Source organism: Heloderma suspectum, chromosome 6, assembly GCF_057233095.1.
Source record: "Heloderma suspectum isolate Gila_16-S chromosome 6, 16-S_ref, whole genome shotgun sequence".
Classification (NCBI taxonomy): Eukaryota; Metazoa; Chordata; class Lepidosauria; order Squamata; family Helodermatidae; genus Heloderma; species Heloderma suspectum.
Genome location: NC_139463.1, coordinates 106,084,548 through 106,112,174, shown reverse-complemented (window position 1 = coordinate 106,112,174; position 27,627 = coordinate 106,084,548). Strand labels below are relative to the sequence as shown.

At 44.3% G+C, this 27,627-nt stretch overlaps 1 protein-coding gene across 1 annotated transcript in view; it reads left to right on the top strand.

Moving 5' to 3' along the window:
• The first annotated feature begins 2,328 nt into the window (after window positions 1–2,328).
• LOC146342300 (vomeronasal type-2 receptor 116-like) overlaps window positions 2,329–27,627 on the top strand; it is a 40,459-nt gene continuing 15,160 nt past the window's right edge. Inside the window, exons 1-8 of the mRNA XM_084807790.1 lie at window positions 2,329–2,406; window positions 3,718–4,572; window positions 7,098–7,166; window positions 13,041–13,268; window positions 14,957–15,083; window positions 15,339–15,628; window positions 15,813–15,877; window positions 16,696–16,787. Coding sequence (XP_084663916.1) covers window positions 2,329–2,406; window positions 3,718–4,572; window positions 7,098–7,166; window positions 13,041–13,268; window positions 14,957–15,083; window positions 15,339–15,628; window positions 15,813–15,877; window positions 16,696–16,787 — 1,804 coding nt within the window. The remainder of the gene's footprint in view (window positions 2,407–3,717; window positions 4,573–7,097; window positions 7,167–13,040; window positions 13,269–14,956; window positions 15,084–15,338; window positions 15,629–15,812; window positions 15,878–16,695; window positions 16,788–27,627) is intronic.

Below are 27,627 nucleotides of genomic sequence, written 5' to 3'. Positions count from 1 at the left end.
CAAGAACTTGGAGCACTCCGTCTGATTTTGCTGCTGCTTCCGCTGCATTATTCTTCCAGCAAGAGTTCACTCTCCTCCAGATGTAGCTGGAGGATAACAATTCAAGCAAATTCATATATCCCTTCAGATGAGATTATCATTGGTGAATTTTTCTCCATGACACTTGCTAACATCGTTCCACCAGGGTTTCTGGTACACCCAGATACTTCTGCACCAATTGCATAGTAAGTAGTTCTCTCCCATTCTCCCCCCATTTCCCTCTCCATCTCACATTCTCCCCCTCCCTCCCCCTCCTTCTCCCCCTCCCTCCCTCCCCCCTCTCTCTCCCCCTCCGTCTCACTTTCTTCCCCTCTCCCTCTCTCTTCATCTTGTGAAGAGTTTTGTACTTGGCCCAGTGATCATTCTTAGCTTCATAAAATAAAGTACTACTCTTTAGTAGGAGTGTGTCTTTTTCATTAGTGGTTCATTTTTATCTAAGCCTTGATGGCGTGCATTCGGACTAATGTTCCACTGCTCTACCCAGAATAATCAGAGCATTCAGCATGTCAGGATTAGACTGGTTCTTGCCTTGAGGGTATTCAACTTTCTTGTACAAAAATCCTTAAGCCTCATCTGTTGCTGGAGATGCTAAACATGTTACTTTTCTGTTCTGCAGATGCAATACTGTGTTCCTGTATGTTTGAATATAGACAGCTTGAAAGATAAGAGACTTGGGTATTAGGGAGCCATTGATAGAATTCTCATTTTAAATAATCATGATCGCTCCAGACATATAGAGATCTTTATGAATTTCTCAAAAATCTTGGCATGGTTAAAAATAGCCAGGACATTCCACATACATAGGATTGCCATGTGAAATTATTTCCTTAACACAACAACCTTTGAAATTCCTTCTAAGCGTCCCACCTTCTTTCCTGACTGAAGCTCTGAGCATTGAGCATTCAGATATTGAACAGGTTCTTATGTTTATCATATAAACCAGATTCATATTTGGACACTTGCCTTTATTCAGTTTTTACCCTCTGTGCAATTTGATAAAAACTCAGGGATTTCTTCTGGAATAAAGTGTTCAGAAATCCCCCATTCTGCTCTCCTCCTGCTCACAACCACTGCATGAATCTGGACTGTGAGGGGCAGATGATGGAAAGATAAGCAGGAAGGTCACAAGAAAGAGTCCAATGGTTGGGAGGGGAAGAGATGGGAAGAAAGGTGGTCTGCATGAGATGGGGGCTGGTGAGAAGCTGGGAGGGAAAGAACAGTGGAGGTAGATGATTCTCCCATGTTTCACTGATTCAACAGCAAAAGTGGTGGGAGGATGGAGAAGTGAAATGGATGGCATGTACCCTGGAAATGCTGAACGATGGCCCTGCCCATGTTTTCTTAGTTTTATATGCTAAATCTGGATCATTCAGAGTGGCATGATGATGATACTTTCACCACAAACCAGTAAAGCATATTAGGAAAATATATATTATCAGAACACTTGCAGGATATTTGTTTAAATGTTCATTCTTATGTGAATCGTAATGTGTTCCATGGGGCTTACTCTGAGTCAGTGGGCATGGCGTTTCAGCTTTAGTGAGCTTCCAAGCTGAAAAGGATGTTTGGTTCTAACTTTCCCACCTCAACACCTAATCATATAGATAACAGGGTTTCAACTATTTTAGCCCATGGTCACATTTGGAAATCTGAGAAACTGTCCAGGGTGCAGCCTCAAAATGGCTGCCATGGGTGGACATGGCTAGTCAGAAATGACAACCTACCAGATGGATTCATGGGGAAATATGATGGCAATAGTTAGAAGCTCCCACTTTGCTTTGAAGGAATCCCAGTTGCCCCTCAGAAAATATTAAAAACATTTCAAATTAAAACTGGAGAAGCTGGGTGTCTTGGTATGTCTGTGGCATGTTGGTGTCCACTGCATCACACTGCCTACCCCTGCTATGGACACTGTCCAACCCTGGAGCTCATGTTATCATTGTAGAAGATCAGTTATTAGTATGAGCAACATTTTGTCTATTGCGCTGGTGGCAGCTTCTTATTTAGTTAGATGGAAAAACACAGTACAACCTGTGACACACCTGATTTCACATTCTATGCAAATCTCATTGCAGCATGGTCTCTAAAAACTACCAGTATGTACTTGCCTTCATTTTTGCCATTCATGAGATTAACAAGAATGCTAAATTGTTACCCAACACCACCCTAGGAGCCATGATATATGATAGTGCTTTTAATTCAAGGCAAAGCTCTTGGGACACTCTGAGTCTTCTCTTCAGGGATCAAGGGAATCCCCCCAATTATGAATGTGTTAGGGGAGATAAATTAATGGCTGTCATTGGAGGGCTGACCTCCCAGAACTCCATCCAGATGGCTAACATCTTGAATACCTACAAGGTACCACAGGTATGTATTTAGAATTAGCACAACAAAATCGGTAATGGTAAAAGTTTCTGGCGAGGCCACTGGTATCTTTTTGGACTGCACTGCCATAATGGTACCTATGGTGATTGCTGGAATGGCAAGGCCCAGAGCTGTGGGATAGAAACACCTGCTTTGCATGCAGAAGCTCTGTGTTTCAATCACTGGCATCACCAGGTAGGGCTAGGAAAGGATCCTGCCTGAAACCCTGGAAATCCACTGCCAGTCAGTGTTGACAATATTGGCCTAAATAGACCAAGGTCCTGAGTCAGTAGAAGGGGGCTTCCTATTAGGGATGTACGAAACTTTTACCTGGCTCTGTGCTGGGCAATCTGTGGGGGGGGGCGCTCTGTTCCTCCACCCGGAATCCTCCCCGGCCGGCTCCGCTTCGCAGCGACTCTGTGGAACAGCCAGCCAGGGCCGCCCACAGCCGAACATCCGGCTGCTGGGCTACACAGGGACACAAATGGCGGCCGCCGTAGCCGCCGCCATTTGCATCCATGTCTTTAGCCGTGATAGGCTACGTAAATATATATGTAGCCCATTGTGGCTAAAAACACAGATGCAAGTGGCGGCAGTTATGACAGCCGCCATTTGCGTTCCTTCCTATTGCCATGATAGGCTACATAAGTATCTATGTAGCCTATCTCGGCTCAGGGCAGGGACACAAATGGCGGCAGCTAAGCCATTTGCGTCCCTGCCATGATCTGTGATAGGCTATGTAGGTACTTACGTAGCCTGTCATGGCTTGCCAAGGACGCAAATGGCGGCCGGCGTAGCCACTGCCATTTGTAGCCTCAGACAGGCAGCGGCTGGAGCCGCCGGAGCCACCACCGCCACTGGAGCTGCTGCTGCCTCCAGAACCACAGCCAGGTAGGCTCTGTTTCGTGGGGCTTTTGTGGGGTGGTGGGGCGGGTTGCTCCACTCCGCCAGGGTTTCTGGGGGGCCGAATTCACTGGAATTCAGCCTCTCTGGGATCCGTGGCAGAATTCTCTAACATCCCTACTTCCTACGTTCCTAGCAAAAAGCCACAACACTAAGAATCCTAGTTGTGAGTGCTGCATAAGAACTATAAACCTTGACAATTCCAGTTTCTTCCCTGGGATCCTTAGTATCAATAATACCAGGTGAGTGGGACATGTAGGATTGGACCGTTAGAACCCACAGTTTTAGCCAGAAGATTATATTGAATGAGATCAAAATGTTAACCTTGTCAGATGCTTGCATGAAGTCATTTGAGATCAAGAAAAATGACATCATTACTCAGTCTTGAAAATACCATCGTTTCCCCATTAGATCAGCTATAGCTTCTTTGATCCAGCTTTGAGGGACAAAACCCAGTTCCCTTCTTTCTATGGGATGGTTCCAAATGAAGATCCTCAGTATGTTGGGATTGTTCAGCTTTTGGAGCATTTTGGATGGAACTGGATTGGCCTCCTTGTTTCAGATGACCACAGTGGAGAAACCTTTCTTCGGGGCCTGACACCAAGGCTCTTGCCTAATGATATTTGCATTGCCTGGACACTGATGATCCCACTTGTGACAGCACAGGCACAAAGGAAACTATTACAAGAGAAATTGGGACCAATTCGATCAGCTCTCTCAATGAGTGAAACCAATGTGATTCTTGTGTATGGAGACAGTCAGTCTCTGGAGGCTTTACAACTCATTTTATACTCTGAAGAAATTGGTTACAACTACCCTGTGGAGAGGGTATGGATCACAACAGCTGAATGGGATTTCACAGCTGTAGGATCTGTGAGAAAATTCACCACTAAATCCTTCAATGGCACCTTGTCATTCACCCTCCATACAAACGTGGTGCCAGGATTTCAAGATTTGGTTGAGATGATAAATCCTTTCAAGTCTACTTTAAATTTCATCCATCTGTTCTGGTTCAATGCATTTCACTGTTCCCTCCCTACGTATAACCTCTACATGCCAAACAAGGAAAACTGCACTGGGACGGAGAAGCTGGGGAGCCTCTCTGGCTTTCTGTTTGAAACGAGGCTGTCTGGCCAGAGCTACAATATCTACAATGCTGTCTATGCTGTCGCACATGCTCTCCATGCCGTGGATTCATCAAGAACCAGACAGAAAGGAATGGGAGATGGAGGAACTTTGAACCTCTGGAACGTTCAGCATTGGCAGGTAGTCATAGCTGAAGGAGCCAGATAAAAATTATCATGAAATACCATAGGGTAATGAACCAAAAATACACAGAACAATAATCAGTCAACAACAGAATAGATAAAACCAAGGTAGCAGACTTAATTTCTGCAACTACAACAGAAAATGAAGTTTTCCCCCTGTGTCTGGAACAAGGATGAATGTTCAGCCACACCTGAGTCCCTCATCCATGAATTCATTTTAGCCCCAGTGAAAGCCAACCAAGCTAGAGGTCTTCTCTACAAAATTATACAATCTCTGAAATAGGATTTTCTTCAGCACAACTTTTATCTATGTCTTGATTATTTTGGATGTTCTCATTCGATTTAGGTAGTTAAACAGGAATCACTATAAAACCAAATGTTGGAGACCACCTAGCCCATGAAATTATTGACACACAAAACAGTATCTTTTTCATAATAGTAGCAATATTAGCCTGTTATAGGAAACATGACAACCTCCTGATGTAAAACAGCTACTGGGTAGCAATAAGCAGCCACATAACAAGGATATAAACACAGAGACCAGGCCCTGCAAGAATCCCAGATTCCCACTCTGTCCCCATATCAACTCTAGCAGTTGTATTAGAGGACCTAATAATCTCACACCCACAACATTAGGGGTTTATTCAGTTGCTCATCTCCCAAGGTGATATATGCCATGTTCTGTCAGCTATGCCCTTCTGGCACACAGTCCAGTCGGTATGCAAAAGAATAAATGGAGACAAATCAGAACTGTAATATTCAAAAAACTGTGAGAGAAATACTTCAGCCTCCCAGAACACTCTGGCGCATATCTTGGAAATAAGACACTGCCGAGTGACAATTCAACAAGAGCAGGGGTGGCCCTACAACTCCCATCAGCCCTAGCAAATAAGCATGGGCATTAGTATTTTCTTCATTTAATTATCCCCTGATCTCGCCATTTATAATCCCCCCCTACCCTGTGTAGTGTCTGTGAGCACACACACACACACACACACAGATACCCCAATCTCTCAATAGGAATTCATGCATATGATTATGTGGACTATCGTCTATGAAAGCTTATGCCACAATACATTTGTTAGAGTGCAATCCTATGCATGTTTAGATGGGGGGGAAGCTCCACAACCCTCACGGCTGGCTGGGGAATGCTGGGGGGTGTAGAACTTCTTTCTCTCTAAACATGGATAGGGTTGCGCCCTTGCTATTTAAGGCAGTGTTGCACCTAACGACGGCCAGCGTGAAGAAACCCCGTTTGCTTTTGGCTCGATGGGTCCCCATGAGGCCCCCGGCTTTGTGAGCATTTGTGAGCCAAGAAGGGTGTGAGTTCCTGAGACTCGGGAACCTTTCCACCTTTTTTGTTCTTCCCACCACAAGTCACGAACTGTGCAAAATTGTGGGTATGAATATTTAGGGAAATGGCAGTTTGTGCAAAAATATGTCCATAAATAGCACAATTTAGGGCATGACTATTTATGGAAATAATGATTTGCACATAATCACGGCCGTAAATAGTACAATTAGTGCAAATCTATACCTGCAATTGTGCACAAATTGCACATTTACGCCCGTGATATTGTGCAAATCACGATTTCCATAAATATCCATGCGATGATTTTGTGCAAATCACTATTTTCCCAAAGAAAAAATAGTGGAAACCCTCAGCTTGCCCAACTCAATGCATGCCCAGTCAGGCCACTTCAGGGATCCACGAGCCAGAGCCGGGGGGCTGAGCTGGTGAAAATTCACCAAGCTCTAGCCCCCATCCAGATTCCTCCACCATCCCTACTTGCAAAACTTGTGGGCTGCATGCAGCTATTTGCTGCTCCCACGGTCTCTCACTAATTCAGTGACACTCCCCCGCTTTTCCCCAATGGTTTAGTTGACCTGCCAGCTTCTTCCCCAGGCCATGCCCCCCTCCCCCTTCCAGCAAGCCAAATCTCAGGGGGCGTGATCTAGATTTAGGCACATGGAACTGAATTGGCAGAAACAGACTTCAGCACTTACCTCCCCACAGCAACCCCTTGGGGGACTTTGCTCAATGGGGAGAGCTGTGCGTTAGGGATGTCACAAGTGCCCAGCTGGGTCTGGGAGGCTGGCGGACTCCCCCATGCCTGCCCCACTGGTCCCTCCTCAATGAGCCCTGGGATGCTAATGGATCCAGTCGCTGAGTGCCCTGGAGGGTGCAGCTGGCTGCAGCCAGGAGTTGTCATTGCTGTGCCTGTGCCCCCGCCCCAGCCACCCTCAGTATCTCCTCCTTGCATGGAGGAGATGGCAAGAGTAGTTGGGGCGAGTGCAGCACCAAGGAGGACTTGTCCTGCCCCCACTGGCTGTCAAGCCCTTACCAGCTGACTGGGGCAGGATGAGGCCTTGGCACCACTCAAGACCCAACCACTCCAGCCATCTGCTCCTTTCAAGAGTGTTTGGGGCATGCATGACACTGAGGACTCTGGCAGTCAAGCCCTTGTGCCCATACAGCTCTTGTGTGCACAAGGCATGACTGTCTGAGTCCTTGTCACACAGACGAAGGGTGGCTTGGCTTGCACGGCTCAGCAGGTGGGGGCGGGGCGAGCAGGGAGGATCGCCGAGCAGGTCCGGCCCATGTGAGTGGGGATGGTATCTCACTGAGCTCCCGTGCAACCTGGATGGAGGTGAGTCCATCCCATCGACCCCTAGTGTGCCTGCGTAAAAGATGAGACCTCCAAAAATCAGACACAGGAACCTCAGGGGACCAGAACCCTTGTACCAGCAAGATATAGAGGGCGGATCCAACCCGAGATCTCTAATCAGCAGCTGATCGGAGTCCAGAGTTATTCCCTGCTAATCACTGAGAAAGCGTGCTGTTCTTAGGGCTTTGCTGGGAAAAGTCCAACCTCAGGTGGGAGGTGCTGAGCAATTCACTTCTGCCTGCTTCTGACACTTGTTGTACAGCTGCCTGTCCTGTTTAATTCTGGGTAGGGGCATGTCCTGCTTCCTTGTGAGTAGACATGCTGCTCATGCTTCCTTGTGAGTCGACTGTCAGGACTGGGCTCAGTCTTTGTGCAGAGGCCACGGGAGAGGAGAGTCAGATGAAGCACAGTTTGAAGGGGGAAGAACTTGAGCCTCAGGGAGACAGAGACAGGGAAGAGTCTTCACAGGTGCAGGCTATTCAGTTGGATCAAAGCTCAGTCATAACCTCTCATCCTATGGGAACACAACAGCTCACAGAGGGGTGGGAGGTGGGCGCGACAGGTGCAAGGATCAGATGCAAGGTCAAGAGGGAGGAGCAGCATAGGGAAGTAAGGCATTCGACAAGGTTGGCCCATCACAAGAGGTGTCTAGGGGAAGACCCTCCCTGCCTGAGCATGGGACTGAGAAAGCCTTTCCGGTTCTGTGCTGCAGACCGGCACCAGAGTTGCAACAACTTTCTCTCCTACTGTAGTGCATCCCTGAAAGAGATCTTTATGTAGGCTATTTAGTATTGTGCCTGCTTAATCAGGGATCTTAGCATTAGATCAGGTCTGTAACCTGAACCTCTATTGGACTGATTTGATTCTCATAAGAAAGACGATGTACTTGGAGACTGACTTCTTGGTTTGACTACGAACATGCCAGGAGTGCTGGGGACTTGACATTAGGGATGGCAGAGAATTCCACCACGGACTCAAATGAGGCTGGATTCCGAAGACTCTGACCTTCGGATTCTATGGTGGAACGGCACCACTTACCTCCAGCTCTGGAGGATTGCATGCAGAGCAGCTCTCCTGCTCCCTATACAAGGCAATGCGCTAATGGCAGCAGCCATTAGCCTATCGCTAGGAAAAATGCAAATGCAAATGGCATATTGTCCACCACTTGCAGCTGTAAAGCCCTGATTTTGACCTGAATTTCATCCGTTTATGGCTGTATTTAGGTCAGAATCAATACTTTACAGCCTCAAGTAGCTTACAATACGCCATTTGCATCTGTATTTTTTCCCAGTGATAGACTAATGGCAGCCGCCATTAGTGTATCGCCTTGTAGAGAGAGCCGGAGAGCCACTCCACGAACTGCCCCAGACGCGAAGCAGCTCCAGAGGCTTTCAAGGGGCCCTGAGTGGCATGGATGGCCCCTCTATGGACCGGAAAGGGAGCGGTTCGTACATCACTACTTGACATAGACATGCAGAGGCTTGGTATTTCAGGTACTATTCGAACATATTGCTGAGTGATTCAGTCCTGCTTACTTTTGGGTTGCTATAAAGAAGCTTGTCCAGCTTACTTTTCAGGAGACATTCAGGGGCTTGGTATCTGGGATACCATTTGAAAGTGCTCCAGAATTATTCAGTCCTGCTTACTTATGCGTAGAAAACGGTTCCCCACTGCACTAGTGGTGCCATAGAAAGAACACACTCAAGTTGCAGTGGTTTGTCAGTGTGTGTGGGGGGGTGCATATGCCACCACAGCTGATGTTGGATGAGGTTTTGGGGGCTGAATGTTGTGCACTCCTGGTTTAAATTGCCACCAGATGCATCTGATGAAGTGGAGTATATTTCCTTAAAGCTTATGCCATAATAAATTTCTTAATATTTAAGGTGCCACAAGACTATTTGTTATTATTTTCATGACAGATGGTCAGTTTTGCAGGAGCTGGTTTGGATAACCCTCAGTTCTGGCCAGATGATATTCAGCTCCTAATGTATAAGAAAATAGGGGTTTAGGAAAAAATAAGTAATCCCATCTGATGAGTTCTTGGCTGTGGAGGAAACATGCAGAAAATATGCATACACACTAATTTCTTTATTATGGTTTTGAATGTGTCAGGGTTGTGCTCTGGCATGGCAAATAGATAATGGGTCTTATCTCTGGTGCTACTGAGTGGGGCTCTAAGTCAGTCATAGCCATTTGATTCTCATGATAAAGGTTCCAAATTCAAGGGGCTTGCGTAACTCAGTGAAGCCATAAGCTATGCCGTGCAGGGCCACCCAAGACGGACAGGTCATGGCAGAGAGTTCTGACAAAATGTGGTCCACTGGAGAAGGAAATGGCAACCCACTCCAGTATTCTTGCCAAGAAAACCCCATGGAACGTATCACAAGGCTAAAAGATATGACGCCGGAAGATGAGCCCCTCAGGTCGGAAGGTGTCCAATATGCTACTGGGGAAGAGCAGAGGGTATTTCCAAGTAGCTCCAGAAAGAGTGAAGCGGCTGGGCCAAAGCCGAAAGGACACTCAGCTGTGGATGTGTCTGGTGGTGAAAAGAAAATCCGATGCTGTAAAGAACAATATTGTTTAGGAACCTGGAATGTCAGATCAATGAATCAAGGTAAGCTGGAGGTGGTCAAACATGAGATGGCAAGACTGAACATTGACATCTTGGGAATCAGCGAACTAAAATGGACAGGCATGGGCGAATTTAATTCAGGTGACCATCATATCTACTATTGTGGGCAAGAATCCCTTAGAAGAAATGGAGTAGCACTCATAGTCAACAAAAGGGTGGGAAAAGCAGTACTGGGGTACAATCTTAAAAATGATAGAATGATCTCAGTACGAATCCAAGGCAAACCATTCAACATCACAGTAATTCAAGTCTATGCCCCAACCACTGAGGCCGAAGAAGCTGAGGTTGATCGGTTCTATGAAGACCTACAACACCTTCTAGAACTAACACCAAAAAAAGATGTCCTCTTCATCATAGGGGATTGGAATGCTAAAGTAGGAAGTCAAGAAATCACTGGGATAACAGGCAGGCATGGCCTTGGTGTACAAAATGAAGCAGGACAAAAGCTAATAGAGTTTTGCCAAGAGAACATGCTGATCATAGCAAACACTCTTTTCCAACAGCACAAGAGGCAACACTACACATGGACGTCACCAGATGGTCAATATCGAAATCAGATTGATTATGTCCTTTGCAGCCAAAGATGGAGAAGCTCCATACAGTCAGTAAAAACAAGACCTGGAGCTGACTGTGGCTCAGATCATGAGCTGCTTCTTGCAAAATTTCGGCTTAAATTGAAGAACATCGGGAAAACCACTAAACCGTTCAGGTATGACCTAAATCATATCCCTGATGAATATACAGTGGAGGTGAGGAATAGATTTCAGGGATTAGACCTGATAGACAGAGTGCCTGAGGAACTATGGATGGAGGTCCGTAACATTGTTCAGGAGGCAGCAACGAAATCCATCCCAAAGAAAAAGAAATGCAAGAAAGCAAAGTGGCTGTCTGATGAGGCTTTACAAGTAGCTCACGAAAGAAGGGAAGCGAAAAGCAAGGGAGAAAGGGGAAGATATACCCAACTGAATGCAGAGTTCCAGAGAATAGCAAGGAGAGACAAGAAGGCCTTCTTAAATGAACAATGCAAAGAAATCGAGGAAAACAACAGAATGGGAAAGACTAGAGATCTCTTCAAGAAAATTGGAGATCTCAAGGGAACGTTTTGTGCAAAGACGGGCATGATAAAGGACAAAGAAGGCAGGGACCTAACAGAAGCAGATGAGATTAAGAAGAGGTGGCAAGAATACACAGAAGAACTATACAGGAAAGATCTGAATGTCCCTGATAGCCATGAAAGTGCGGTCACTGAACTTGAGCCGGACATCCTAGAGAGTGAAGTCAAGTGGGCCTTAGGAAGCATTAGTAACAACAAAGCTAGCGGAGATGACAGTATTCCAGCCGAGCTATTTAAAATCCTAAAAGATGATGCTGTTAAAGTACTGCATTCAATATGTCAACAAATCTGGAACACTCAACAGTGGCCACAAGACTGGAAAAGGTCAGTTTACATTCCAATTCCAAAGAAGGGCAACGCCAAAGAGTGTTCAAACTACCGCACAATTGCGCTCATTTCACATGCCAGCAAGGTGATGCTCAAAATCCTACAAGCTAGGCTTCAGCAGTATGCGAACCGAGAACTACCGGAAGTACAAGCTGGGTTTAGAAGAGGCAGAGGAACTAGAGATCAAATCGCCAACATGCGCTGCATCATGGAGAAAGCAAGAGAATTCCAGAAAAACGTCTATTTCTGCTTCATTGACTACGCTAAAGCCTTTGATTGTGTGGATCACAACAAACTGTGGCAAATTCTTAAAGTGATGGGAGTACCAGACCACCTTACCTGTCTCCTGAGAAACCTGTACGAGGGTCAAGAAGCAACAGTAAGAACCACACATGGAACAACCGATTGGTTCAAAATTGGGAAAGGAGTACGACAAGGCTGCATATTGTCACCCTGCTTATTTAACTTATATGCAGAGTACATCATGAGAAATGCCGGGTTGGATGAATCAGAGGTCGGAATTAAGATTGCTGGGAGAATTATCAACAACCTCCGATATGCAGACGATACCACCCTAATGGCAGAAAGCGAAGAGGGTCTAAAGAGCCTCTTGTTGAGGGTGAAAGAGGAGAGTGCAAAAGCTGGTTTGAAACTCAACATTAAAAAAACGAAGATCATGGCATCTGGCCCCATCACTTCCTGGCATATAGAAGGGGAAGAAATGGAAGCAGTGACAGATTTTACTTTCTTGGGCTCCAAGATCACCGCAGACGGTGACTGTAGCCATGAAATTAAAAGACGCTTGCTCCTGGGGAGGAAAGCTATGGCCAACCTAGACAGCATAGTAAGAAGCAGAGACATCACCTTGCCGACAAAGGTCCGTCTAATCAAAGCTATGGTTTTCCCAGTAGTAATGTATGGCTGTGAGAGCTGGACTATAAGGAAGGCTGAGCGCCGAAGAATTGATGCTTTCCAACTGTGGTGCTGGAGAAGACTCTTACGAGTCCCCTGGACTGCAAGGAGGTCAAATCAGTCCATCCTAAAGGAAATCAACCCTGAGTGCTCATTGGAAGGACAGATAATGAAGCTGAAGCTCCAATATTTTGGCCACCTAATGCGAAGAGAAAACTCCCTGGAAAAGACCCTGATGCTGGGAAAGACTGAAGGCAAAAGGAGAAGGGGACGGCAGAGGATGAGATGGCTAGATAGCATCACGGATGCAATGAATATGAACTTGAGCACGCTCCGGGAGAGAGCGCAGGACAGGAAGGCCTGGCGTGCTATGGTCCATGGGGTCACGAAGAGTCGGACACGACTGAACGACTGAACAACAACAATACCCAAGTTGAATAAAGGTCTCAAGGAGCAGAACTAAGAAAAAATCTTTGCCCAACATCCTATATAGCAGTGGACAGAGTAGGCAGTTCTGGGCTAAATAGAGAAATGCTGTGACTCTGCGTAAAGAAGGTTCATGTGTTCCTGGAGTGGAAATGAAAACACTCAATCTTAGGAATATTAATGGGTCTTGGCATCTTCCTTCTCACATGGGATAGACATTATACAATGTTTGCAAAGTACAAGATGTAGTAGATTCATTTTTGTTTGTAGTTATATGTTGGCTAATAGGTACCAAAAGTCTAAATGTCACAGCTTTTCACAGAGCTGACTTCAACCAATTTCCTGCCAATTCTCCTCTTTTCTGACATTTTTCTCTTTACTTTTAGCTTCACTGGTTTCTGAGAAACATCCATTTTAACAACAGTGCTGGTGAAGAAATATTTTTTGATGATAATGGAGACCTGACAGGGGGATACGATCTCATGAACTTTGTCACCTTCCCCAATGAATCCTTCCAGAGAGTACAAGTTGGAAGGATGGACCCCCAGGCTCCTGCAGGGAAAGAGTTCATAATCAATGGAAGTGCCATTATATGGAATCACAAATTTAATCAGGTAAGAATGGTCACCATCATCTTTTCGCATCAAGATAGAAAAGAATATTTGCTTCTTCTTTTTGTTGTTGTATTCCACAAGGGTTGGCTAGAATTGTAATGAGATGTATTCTGGCAAAATATTACAATATCTCCAGGAACATCCAACTTTGGTACTAGGCACACAAGTATGAAATATCTTTATACTGGGAAGTTTCATACTTTTAAAATGCTGTTTCAAGATGTTGATATTTGGATTTGTTTTCAGCTTCCCTTTTTCATATTATATCTAAGAGATATCTACCTATCAAATGAACTAATCTAATCATGTAATTTTCACAAACTGTACCTTTGCATTGTATTTCCGCCTGACCAGACTGCTTACATTTCTCCCTCTCTACACCCATGTGTGTAAATACGTGCCAATCAAGGGAGACACAGTATGTATGTGATGAATGGGACTATTCTTCTTGATAGCTTAAGCTAAAATAACATTATTAGTTTTTTAAGTCATCACAAGACACATTGTTGCTTGACTGCAACAGATTAACAAATCAACACTGACTAGAAATTAGGGATGTTGCACGCCGCCATTTGTGTTCCCTTTTTTTTTGCTATGATAGGCTACATAAATATATACTTAGCCTATCATGGCAAAATACAGGTACGCAAAAGATGGCGGCTACAGTGGCCGCCATTTGCGTCCCTGTGCAGCCCAGCGGCTGGATGTCTGGCTGCGGGCAGCCCTGGCCGGCGGCTCAGTTGAGAGCGAAGCCAGCCAGGGAGAATTTCGGGGGGAGGGAAGGAGCGCCTCCCGCCCACCTCGAATGTCACCGTTTGAAAAGGTAAGTGACTTTCGTACATCCCTATGTATTCCATTCTGGGTTTCAGCCACAACCAGCAAGAACTCTAAAGGAACTATCCAAGGCATTGAATCTATTTGGGGGATAGGGTTCAGTACCTTGGATAGCTCCTTTGGAGTTCGGGCTGGTTTTGACTGAAACCCAGAATGGATTCATGACCCCACTGAAATTGGAGCCACCAGCCTCTATTGCTGAGCATCAAACCTCTTTAGTTACCATTTACTTCCCCAAACTCTTCTTTGTAGGGGTGGTAAGAACTGGAACAGCTGGACTTAGTCCCCACTACAACTTATACCAGTCTTTGGTCTACAACTTCCATCAACCCCAGCTGGCCTAGCCACTGGTCAGGGATGATGGGAGTTGAAGGCTAAGACATACAGAGGGACCGAGTTGGGGAAGACGATCCTATAGCAAAAGGAAAAGCAGCAGTAACAGATGTCTCAGTGGAGTAATGTATGCATCATTTGAAGTGAAAGAGCAATTTATGGTAATAAGTGCAAGAATCATAGTTGTTACAGTGCCCTGAGGAGTGGTGGGCCCATCTGAGATTGATCTGATGCATGCCCTGAGATCTTATAACATTTTGATGAGGAGATGTGCCTTTGCCGCTCACCCATTCAAGCAAGTGAGCAAGTGCTGAGTGGCAACACAGGAAGAGCGATCTTCGTTGGGGGTCTGTGGTCAGTGATGGGCCCTTCTGATGCATTAGTGCATTGGCATATGCACCTGATACAACTCCTGAGATTTCATTACGTTCTCATGAGAAAAAGGTGCAGCCGAGGGTTACAGCGACGAGAGAATCTTCCTCATTTTCATCCCAAATTTCTTCCCTTCTGCTTACCATTAGATGCTGCCCAGTTCCACCTGTGTCGAGAGCTGTCACCCTGGCCAGAGCATGTCCGTCCAGCAGGGGAAGCAAGTGTGTTGCTACGACTGCACCAAGTGCCCCCAAGGGAGGATTTCCATCCAGATGGGTAAATGCAAGAATCCAGAGTGACGTGGAAAATAATCCAGGTGTTTTAAATTCAGGTCTAATGTAATTCTTATCAGCTTCTTTTCCTGATGGGTCCCAGGGCATGAAGGCATTTCCTTACACACTTGCTGAAAAAACAAACAAACAAAAGAGGAAGTTGCAGAATATATTTTGTTTGCTGCAAGATTAGATTCAATGGCAGTTAAAGTATTTTTGTATTCTGGAACTACTGAGAGAGTTTGCTTCTTTCTTTCAGATGCAGACCAGTGTGAGACATGCCCAGAACATCAATATCCAAACAAGAACCAGATCCAATGTATTCCCAAAGAGACATTCTACCTGTCCTATGAGGAGCCCTTGGGAGCTGTTCTGGCATCCTTGGCTCTTTGTCTTTCTGTTCTCACTGTTACTGTGATTGGGAGCTTCGGTCTGCACTGGAACACTCCCATCGTCAAAGCCAACAACCGGAGCATCACACGCGCCCTGCTCTCCTCACTGCTGCTCTGCTTTCTCTGCTCCTTCTTGTTCATTGGGTGGCCTGGGAAGGTGAGCTGCCTTCTGAGGCAGACAGTGTTTGGCATCATCTTCTCCATCGCTGTTGCTTGTGTGTTAGGAAAAACCATCACTGTAGTTTTGGCCTTCACGGCCACAAAGCCTGGAAATAGGATGAGGAAATGGGCTGGGAAGAGACTTGCTGCATCAGTTATCCTTTTTTGTTCTTTTATTCAAGCTGGCATCTGTGGTGTATGGCTGGCAACATCTCCGCCCTTCCCAGAGTTTGACATGCACTCCCAGGTTGGCACAATCATCGTTCAATGTAATGAAGGCTCAGCCCTCATGTTCTACACTGTCCTGGGCTACATGGGGCTTTTGGCCATCATCAGCTTCACCGTGGCTTTCCTTGCCAGGAAATTGCCTGATACTTTTAATGAAGCCAAGCTCATCACTTTCAGCATGCTGGTCTTCTGCAGTGTTTGGGTGTCTTTTGTGCCAACCTACCTGAGCACCAAGGGGAAATACATGGTGGCTGTGGAGGTCTTCTCCATCTTGGCCTCTGGTTCTGGCTTATTGGGTTGTATCTTCCTCCCTAAATGCTACATTATTATATTCAGGCCTGAATTGAACACCAGAGATCAGTTAGGAAGGAAAAAATAGTCCAAATTTGGGCATCCAGAGACAGAGAGAGACAGACGGAAGGGAGCAGATCGGGAAAATGGAATTGTCTCACTTAACTCTTGGAAAGTCCCTCTCCCCCCCGCCAAATATTTCTTAATTTTGTGTATCTACAGTAGAGCTGGAATCCCCCACATACATACAGTTAGTCAGAGCCACTTGTACCCATGAATAATTATCGAACTGAGTAATATCATTGTGAAGAAACAAGGAGATATGTCCGGACAACTCCATGTTTCTTCATGATTTTTTTTCCAGCTTCACTTAGGGTGATTTTCATGCTTCATGTCTCCACTATCATCCACCTTGTTCACATCTATTTCTTCAAGGCTTATTGTCAGGGTCACAGAGATGAAGCCAGTCACTGATTGGAAAAACACACCGACATGCTGTCCAAGCCGATCAGCAAACTTTCCCTGGAACCTTCTTGAATCTTTTAGCTTCGTCTATCAAGGGAAGTTGGTCAGTGCTGGAGCACGTGTTTTGGAAATCATAGGCCCCGCTTTCATTGGCTTTGTATCTCCAGATAAAGGTCTGAGATAGCTGACATGGGAAATTTCCCCTGCCTGTGGAAAATACATATCACTCAGTTTCTTCCATTAGGTCTCTGTTCCCTTTAATGGATAGTTATAGCTTAGATTCAGCATATAAAATAAACAAAGAGAAATCTGAAATAATTATATTAAATACTACCATTGAAGATAAAAGGCAGGTCTTGCATATATTGGGGATAAACAGTGTCAGATATTTAGTGGTAAGGCTATCTTTGGATTTTAATAGATCAGGCCCAAATAGGTGGTATAATTAAGCTGATTAATGTGTAGGTAAGTGTAACATTATTTGGTTGGCAAGGGTGGGAACTGTGGTGAAATCTTTGTTTTTATTTACTGCCTTACCTCTTTTTATTGACTTCCAAGAAATTCCAGGCTGTGAATGTGATAAACTTTTACTGACATTTATATAAGAGAAGAAACCACCTAGGATGAAATTGGATATATTGTAAGCACCTTTTAGTGAAGTTAGCCTTCCTTTTCCTTTTTTGAGTCTATATTTTGAGGCTTCCCAACTGAAATGGATGAATCAGATCTAATTGTTTGCTGGAACAAGAATTAGTTCCAGTTTCTTTAAGTGCCATCCCATGGATGGTGTAGGAAGTAGTGGGAAATGCTATTCCAGAGAAAGTAATCCTAAAACATATATTGACTACGTGGTTTAAATATAGGAGGAGTAGATTAAACCCAGAGTTTTCAGCTCTGTTGTCAATTGTTAAGACATCAAAAGTTAGTCAACATAAGAGAGAATATTCCACAATGGGAAATTCATGATGACAAGACTTGATAAATGATGAAGGGGTTATTTCAGAGATATTTGCTAGCATGGGCTAGTTGAACAAGTCCATAGTATGATTGTTTTTTGTTTAGTTGTTTTTGTTTGTGTGTGTGTTTCAAATCAGGAACTGCATTGTATATGATCTGAAAAGAAAACATCGGAAACAGGGGACTGTGTTGGAGAATATTATTGCAGTTGAAGTAGGATTGTTTTTGTCTCAAATCATGTTTTGATTGGCTGACTTCTACCTTTAGAAAAAATGATTCTCTTCTAAAAAGGGATGGGAGAGAGATATTGGAAGTTCTATAGAAGATAAAGTGTAGTTAGAAATCTTTAAAGTAAGGAAACATTTTTCATTTAGTGCTTCCTTAAAAGAAGCTCCGTGTAACATTTTACATAGGTGGTATATGACTTCCTGTTCAAAGAATGAACAGAATAAATAGGACAAATGGATTTGGTGGTTGGAAGCGTGGGAGGGTGGATGCAAATTAGATTCATGTATTGTGGGGCTGTCCAGGGTGTGTGTGTGTGTGTGTGTGTGTGTGTGTAATGCAATAACCGGAAGTAATATAGGATTTGATGTATTGTCTGTATTACTAAGTTATTTGCTATACGTTACAGAAAAGACTATTAAGGATTTAATTTTAAACGTATTAATAGTTGCCAGAATTGTAGTGGCTAGATATTGGGAAAATGTCAGAACTCCTAGAGAACAGTTATGTAAAGGTTGAGAAATGGCTCAAATGCATAAATTAACAGATAAAGTTAGAAATCAAATCAATCTTTATTCTTTTCATCAATTGCCATTGCAAAGAGATAATACAATTCCAGAAAAGAATCCACAAAGTTTACACCTAAAAAGTTGCAATAAAGCTGAAATTATTTACAATTTAAAAACAATGACAACAGCAAAACCCACTAAAATATCCTACTCCGCCCTGATAAGACCCTTAAACTAAATTCCCCTATTATTAACACACTCCCTCCTTTTATTAAATGTCTTAACAATCAATCATACAATTGGCTCATTCCTTCTTTATAAACACAGCTGCACTTTTAAAACAGCAGGGCAAAATCAAATACAGTCCCATATGACAAGTTTGTAAGGAGAAATACCAGCATTTCCACTCCTGCCCAGCTTCTGTTAACATCCAACCACTGCACAATGAACCTCTGTCTTGAGGGAAATTATACAAGTTACAGATTAACACAATGGGATCCAAGATCTCCATTTCAGACTGAGCATGTAGGCACAGGTTAGAAATGATTGCATTTCGCACCTCATTTACTTATCTATTTGTTGGTTTGTTTATTGAAATGGAACTGTTTATCACTTTCTGGAACAAAAGGATTTTGAACTTAGTCAGTTGGATCAGTAGGTTTTAATAGCTTTTCAAATTCTTATAAATAAAAGAGCTACACAGATAATGCATTCACAGGCGGTTATAAGATACATGAGAGCAAGGCCAGCTTCACGTTGAAAGAGATGGCCTGCATTCTTGACACACATAAACAGTACTGAGCTGACGAAATATAGCCTTATTGCAGTTTCTCGTCTCTTTTTTTCCGGACTATGCTGTCAGCTGTGAAAGATTAAATTGCTGCCAAGAGGATCAGTGGGGTTGGATCATCTTCTTTATGCTTAAAATTAATCACCAGTGACCCATTTCTTAATCTCCTTTGTTAATGCTGAAAAGAGTTTGTTATGTTCTTTTTGATATCCAGGCAGTCTGATGCTGAATTGATCCAAATGACTGTCCCAGCTACTTGAAATACTCAGCCACCGTCCTTCCCTCCTGCTGTAATGTTTTCTGAGGAGACTGAGGAAGGCATTGTGTCATTCCCCGATGTTAAGGCTCAATTTTTTAAAAAATGCTGTTGGAATTTCTAGCACCTGGTTTCAAACTCAGTTGACGACAATTCTGTCAGAAACAAAGCTGCTCAAACTGGAATGTCTGGGCTAGAAATTACATGTAACAACTGAGTTGGAAGATCACTTCCTTATTTTAGTTGTTACAACTTCAGATATGGTTATTGTCATGGTGGATGTATATGGCCCACATTTGGACTGTCTCTCCATGTTCCATGAATGTTGTTGTTGTTGTTCAGTCGTTCAGTCGTGTCCGACTCTTCGTGACCCCATGGACCATAGCACGCCAGGCCTTCCTGTCCTGCGCTCTCTCCCGGAGTGTGCTCAAGTTCATATTCATTGCATTCGTGATGCTATCTAGCCATCTCATCCTCTGCCGTCCTCTTCTCCTTTTGCCTTCAGTCTTTCCCAGCATCAGGGTCTTTTCCAGGGAGTTTTCTCTTCGCATTAGGTGGCCAAAATATTGGAGCTTCAGCTTCATTATCTGTCCTTCCAATGAGCACTCAGGGTTGATTTCCTTTAGGATGGACTGATTTGACCTCCTTGCAGTCCAGGGGACTCGTAAGAGTCTTCTCCAGCACCACAGTTCGAAAGCATCAATTCTTCGGCGCTCAGCCTTCCTTATAGTCCAGCTCTCACAGCCATACATTACTACTGGGAAAACCATAGCTTTGATTAGACGGACCTTTGTCGGCAAGGTGATGTCTCTGCTTCTTACTATGCTGTCTAGGTTGGCCATAGCTTTCCTCCCAAGGAGCAAGCGTCTTTTAATTTCATGGCTACAGTCACCGTCTGCGGTGATCTTGGAGCCCAAGAAAGTAAAATCTGTCACTGCTTCCATTTCTTCCCCTTCTATATGCCAGGAAGTGATGGGGCCAGATGCCATGATCTTCGTTTTTTTAATGTTGAGTTTCAAACCAGCTTTTGCACTCTCCTCTTTCACCTTCAACAAGAGGCTCTTTAGATCCTCTTCGCTTTCTGCCATTAGGGTGGTATCGTCTGCGTATCGGAGGTTGTTGATAATTCTCCCAGCAATCTTAATTCCGACCTCTGATTCATCCAACCCGGCATTTCTCATGATGTACTCTGCATATAAGTTAAATAAGCAGGGTGACAATATGCAGCCTTGTCGTACTCCTTTCCCAATTTTGAACCAATCGGTTGTTCCATGTGTGGTTCTTACTGTTGCTTCTTGACCCTCGTACAGGTTTCTCAGGAGACAGGTAAGGTGGTCTGGTACTCCCATCACTTTAAGAATTTGCCACAGTTTGTTGTGATCCACACAATCAAAGGCTTTAGCGTAGTCAATGAAGCAGAAATAGACGTTTTTCTGGAATTCTCTTGCTTTCTCCATGATGCAGCGAATGTTGGCGATTTGATCTCTAGTTCCTCTGCCTCTTCGAAACCCAGCTTGTACTTCCGGTAGTTCTCGGTTCGCATACTGCTGAAGCCTAGCTTGTAGGATTTTGAGCATCACCTTGCTGGCATGTGAAATGAGCGCAATGGTGCGGTAGTTTGAACACTCTTTGGCGTTGCCCTTCTTTGGAATTGGAATGTAAACTGACCTTTTCCAGTCTTGTGGCCACTGTTGAGTGTTCCAGATTTGTTGGCATATTGAGTGCAGCACTTTAACAGCATCATCTTTTAGGATTTTAAATAGCTCGGCTGGAATACTGTCATTTCCGCTAGCTTTGTTGTTACTAATGCTTCCTAAGGCCCACTTGACTTCACTCTCTAGGATGTCTGGCTCAAGTTCAGTGACCGCACTATCATGGCTATCAGGGACATTCAGATCTTTCCTGTATAGTTCTTCTGTGTATTCTTGCCACCTCTTCTTAATCTCATCTGCTTCTGTGAGGTCCCTGCCTTCTTTGTCCTTTATCATGCCCGTCTTTGCACAAAACGTTCCCTTGAGATCTCCAATTTTCTTGAAGAGATCTCTAGTCTTTCCCATTCTGTTGTTTTCCTCGATTTCTTTGCATTGTTCATTTAAGAAGGCCTTCTTGTCTCTCCTTGCTATTCTCTGGAACTCTGCATTCAGTTGGGTATATCTTCCCCTTTCTCCCTTGCTTTTCGCTTCCCTTCTTTCATGAGCTACTTGTAAAGCCTCATCAGACAGCCACTTTGCTTTCTTGCATTTCTTTTTCTTTGGGATGGATTTCATTGCTGCCTCCTGAACAATGTTACGGACCTCCATCCATAGTTCCTCAGGCACTCTGTCTATCAGGTCTAATCCCTGAAATCTATTCCTCACCTCCACTGTATATTCATAAGGGATATGATTTAGGTCATACCTGAACGGTTTAGTGGTTTTCCCGACGTTCTTCAATTTAAGCCGAAATTTTGCAAGAAGCAGCTCATGATCTGAGCCACAGTCAGCTCCAGGTCTTGTTTTTACTGACTGTATGGAGCTTCTCCATCTTTGGCTGCAAAGGACATAATCAATCTGATTTCGATATTGACCATCTGGTGACGTCCATGTGTAGAGTCGCCTCTTGTGCTGCTGGAAAAGAGTGTTTGCTATGATCAGCATGTTCTCTTGGCAAAACTCTATTAGCTTTTGTCCTGCTTCATTTTGTACACCAAGGCCATGCCTGCCTGTTATCCCGGTGATTTCTTGACTTCCGACTTTAGCATTCCAATCCCCTATGATGAAGAGGACATCTTTTTTTGGTGTTAGTTCTAGAAGGTGTTGTAGGTCTTCATAGAACCGATCAACCTCAGCTTCTTCGGCCTCAGTGGTTGGGGCATAGACTTGAATTACTGTGATGTTGAATGGTTTGCCTTGGATTCGTACTGAGATCATTCTATCATTTTTAAGATTGTACCCCAGTACTGCTTTTCCCACCCTTTTGTTGACTATGAGTGCTACTCCATTTCTTCTAAGGGATTCTTGCCCACAATAGTAGATATGATGGTCACCTGAATTAAATTCGCCCATGCCTGTCCATTTTAGTTCGCTGATTCCCAAGATGTCGATGTTCAATCTTGTCATCTCATGTTTGACCACCTCCAGCTTGAATGACTGTTCCATAAATGTGTGACTTTCATCACCTATGGCATGTGAATAATTGGTGGAGATTTCAATTATATCCTTAACCCAAATGTGGATAGCAGTCCTTTTCCTTGCACCATAAACTCTAATCCTTGGTTTGATCAAACTTAGACACCTATATGACTCCACATGGTGTCACATTTCACATCTGGTGTCCTTTCGATCTTTGGTGGGGCTACACCGTTTTTGCACCAGTCCATCAAAACTGCATTCAATTTGACCAAGGAAGGGGAAAGTCCAGCTTGTGGGCCTCACAGAGCATACTGAGTTCCCTGTCCAGCCTACAGAGCCTTCCTGGAGTCTTCCAGGATGTGGGGCTTGGTCTCCAAGCACTGCCTATGAAAGAATCCCCACTGTTATCTCTGAGCAGACTAGAGATAAGACTGGGGATTCCCCTTCATGCAAGTGCTGTGCAGGGGAATCTCCACTGTCATCTTCAGTGACAAACTGGGGATAATAGGGGGGGTGCAGGTGAAAGGAAACTGCCATGACTAAGTCAACGGCTGGAGGAGCACTCCTGAAGCCCATGGCTAAGCTATGGTGGACTTGTCTGCCTTGTGTCCTTGCTTCAGTGGGAGAAGGCCCGCCCATAACAAAGATGGTTCCCAGGGGACACACTGGCGGGATCAATCTCCCAACTTCCCTGATGGGGACCAACTGACATCAAGGGTGTGACCACACTATTCTGACATTATTCTGCTTGTGGAGGGATGGGTGGGGGTCATCTGGTTGACCACCCAATTGTGTTTTCCCACACGTGGATTAAAGGATGTTTTGGTTTATTCTTCCTCCTTACTTCAATGTGTTATTGCTTGTAATATTGACACAATTGCAAATTCGTATTTTGCTCTGGTTTTACTTAGAGTTCAACTGGAAAATCTTCCTAAAACTTCAAACATCTGATGCCTAAATGTTTCCCTTCTTCCTGTTAATGATTCCTCAATGCAAATGACTTCTGAACTCTAAAAACATAATTAATAATTAATCCTCAATAGGTTTCTGTGTGTTGCTGAATATGCTCTTTCTAGGCACATATATAAACTTGCGCGTGTTCTCAAGGACATGCATCCCCTAAAGCATACCTTTAGACATTGGCAATAGGATGTCTATTGCAAAAGATTTATACACAGACATACACACAAGGTTCAGAGAAAGGAAAAATGTCATATTTATTCAATACAAAATTAAAATTAAAATGCACAAGGAGGTTTTGGGAAAATGAACTTGGTAGAGCAATTGCAAATCAACTGCAAATGTCATAAAACTACAAGCCATCCATGAGAACTGTTTTTGTGGGGAAAGAAACTAGCTGAGTTCTCACAGAGGTGGTCTTTGGAGTCTAAAGAAGGCCATTGACTTTTGAGAAAGAGGGGTTGGTTGGCCTGAAAGGTTGCAAGAAGGAGATTAGGAGTCTCTTAATCTCAGGAAGGAAAGGAATGATAGGGAGATTCCAGCTCACGTTCAACTTTTGGCCAAGGCCCGCTTTCCTATTTTTCCTAAAAGTGCCACAGCAATGCTGGATACATTCAAGAAAGGTCAATGAAGCTATTAAGTGCCTCTGAAAACTACGGTGGTCACGTACTGTATATATTGACAAAAAGGATGCAATGCATCACCTGCAGAAGGGACACCACTTTGCATAACATAATTGTATGTGCTCATGTATATGGAGAAATGCAAATGTAGAGAGAACTCTACTGTAAATGGAAATACAGTACACCTTGCCATAGTGAGGAAGACTGACCAGCGGATTGGTGTGAAATATCATGCATAGCTCCACCATGCATGATTATCTGAACATTTAGTTTGTCTCTCGGATGAGACATGAGTTGAACTATGCAAGTGTAACTGTTGCTTTTTATGTTACCTCTTGTAAGGAAGAGAGGAGAAGTGAAGAGAAACATGTTCCCCATCCATTAATCAGGGACAGGTAACCCGACTGTGATCCAGGCATCTTGCAGAGGACGACATTTTAAAACAAGCTCCCCTTACATGGTGGCCTCCAGGTGTTTCGGTCTAGAACTCTCATGAGCCCCAGAAAGCATGGCCAATGGTCAGCAATTCTAGGCGTTTTAGTGCAAAACATCTCAAAGGCACAAAACGTAACAGTGGAAAAATGAGAAACTGAGAGAAATTGAAATGCTCAGATTCGTCCATCTACAACTGCAACTGGTACAGAATGCGGCGGCTCGCCTGATTAAAGGCAGCCGCCGGCGAGATCACATCACTTCAGTGTTGAAGGAGTTGCACTGGTTACCAGTTGTTTTCCATGCCAAATTCAAGGTGTTGGTTTTGACCTTTAAAACCCTATATGGTTCTGGCACAGCCTATCTTAAGGAGTGCCTCCAGCAACACCAGACAGGCCGCTTAACAAGAGCAGCCTCGGATGGCCTTCTCTCTGTCCTGTCAGCCAGGACAGCTAGACTGGTGGGGACGAGGGAGAGGTCCTTTTCTACAGTGGTCCCTACTCTGTGGAACTCTCTCCCTAGGGAACTCTGCCATGCCTCCTCTTTAATGAGCTTCCGCCATGCATTAAAAATGTGGTTGTTCAGGCAGGCATTTTGGGTGGGTTAAGGTATTTTAGAAAATGTTTTTATTGTAGAATTGTATTGTTTTAAACTGTGTTATTATATGCTTTGTACATCAGCCAGAGTGGCTGGGTGACCAGCCAGATGGGCGATTAATACATTTAATAAATAAAAAAATAAAAAATAGTTTTGTATATGATTTTACTGACCTAAGATGGACATGGCATCTACTCTATTTGCATAGCATCTACACTATTTGCGTTCCCCTTATTTTGCCGTCTTAGTCTACGTAAATGTTTACGTAGACTAAGACGTGCCAAAATAAGGAACGCAAATGGCGGCGCCCATGGGCGCCGCCATTTGCATACGTGCGTTTTTTTGTTTTTGTTTTTTAATCAGCCATGATAGGCTACATAAACATTTACGTAGCCTATCACGGCTGACTGCAGGGACGCAAACGGCAGCGGCTACAGCCACCACCATTTGCGTCCCTGCTAGCCAGCGACCGGATGTCTGGCTGCTGGTGGAGCTGGCCGGTGGCTCCGCAGAATCCCTGCAGAGCGGAGCCAGCCGGCCAGGATTCTGGGGGGGAGGAACAGAGCGCCGCCCCCCCCAGCCAGGATTCCGGGGGGAGGGACGGAACGCCTCCCCCCCAGCATCAGCAGAATCCACGGAAAGGTAAGTACCTTTCGTACATCCCTAGTACCCAGTGGTTGGATCAGACAGATTCTCTGAATCAAGAGCCGAGGGGTAAAATGGGTTTTATACCATACATGTAAGCAGTGAGGCAGCATGACAGCAGCAAGCATTAATTAGCTTTCATCTGCAACTTTCCCAGTATCTCAGTCAGAAGGAAAACAATCGCAACTTTCCCAACCCAGACACCTGTAGCTCGGCATGAACATAGCCTCCCTTCTCAAGCATATCCTATGCCCTGATAGGACCAGTGCTCATTAGTATGGAATGTGCTGAGGCAGCAATATCGACCTTAGACTCCCCATACAATCCCAGAGGCCCGCTAGCAGGGAAATTGCACTTATAATGCACCTAAAGAGAGCACTATGCATCTCTAGGCCCGTCTAAAACTACAGGTAACTTCGTTACACTACTGGGGCCATAACAGTTCCCCAAAGAGGATACCATCTACCCAGATTTACTGCACTGGACTATTTTCATCTTGAGAAGTTTTTCAATTCTATGTACTTTCCACAAAATTTTATATTCTGTTGCATGCATCACAAGCTGAACATGTGAACAATAGTCAGTGAAAACCTACCCTTTTCCACAATGTTGTTATCTGATGCACATTTGTACTAGAATTAGGGGGAAATCTTGTCTTTCCTGAATATAGTTGGGAAATGGTTTTTGCTTGTTGTTTCCCGATCTTCAAGGTCAGAGGTCAGTGAGAAATAACAAATGCTTCTGTTCGAATCCCTTGCTAGAATCATTCAAACTTCATATGATACTCCATTCCTTGGTACCTGATGGGACACCTCCACCCATATATGCCTACCTGTACTTTCAGACCATCACGGTGACCCATTCTCCAAGTGCCCCCTTATTCCGACGCTTGGAGGGTGGCAGCAAGAGAAAGTGCTTTTTTCAAGGGTGGTCCCCAAGCTCCAAAATGCTCTCCCAAGGGAAGTCCACTGGGCACCCACATTGCTATCTTTTCAGCAGCTGGCATCGACATTTCTGTTCTCCTAGACATTTAAAATATTTTTGTGTTTTTGTGTGTGTTTAAGATCCCTCTGTCTATCCAAAGCCCTGCCTGCAAGAGCCTGGCACAGAGGGGGAATGAGGGGGGCAGTTCTGCAGTTGTGACCATGGAGAAACAGATGCTGTGGTGCCTTCTTTGGCAAATACAGTGGGGCAGGGGTGAGGAAGGGGGAAGGATCCAAAGTCAGATTCCTCCAGCTGAGGACCTAGGAGTTCCTTTGGCCGTGGGAGGGGGCATCCGACCTATCCAATAGTCCTTTTACATTTGTTTGACAATAGTCCTTTGTTTCATTCCCTTAGTTCCTACGATGTGCTTCATCTTTTATACCTGACAGTCGTTTCACTGTCTGTGTTCATATTATATTTTATGATGTGTTGGTGTATTTATTTGTTTGATTTATTATTGACAGTATATAGTGGGAAATTATTTTTATTTTTGGTCTGATTATATTCTGTACAATGCCTTGAGAAATTTAGTTATCTGGTATTTAATCAGTTACATCAATAATAAATAAAAACTGGGCATGTCTGCCATATTCTGATCAATTATCAACCACCCTGGATAACAGTATCTCTAATGTGCTTTTAAACTGCTGATGATACAGATGATGATGGTGAAAATAAAAACAGACGTTCCCACCTAATTACACTTAGGATTCCACACAATGGTGCTTGCATTAATAGTGAACCCATTCTGTGTATTAGCCTCAGGCTCCATCCTCCCAACTTGGATTTTCTGGAAGGATACACTGGGGAAGGTGACCAGGTTTATGAGATCATATCCACCTGCAATGTCCCCATTGTCATCAAAACATATTTCTTCCCTCGTCGTGGAAAGTTATGGTAGATATATTATTGCCCATTTTCTAAA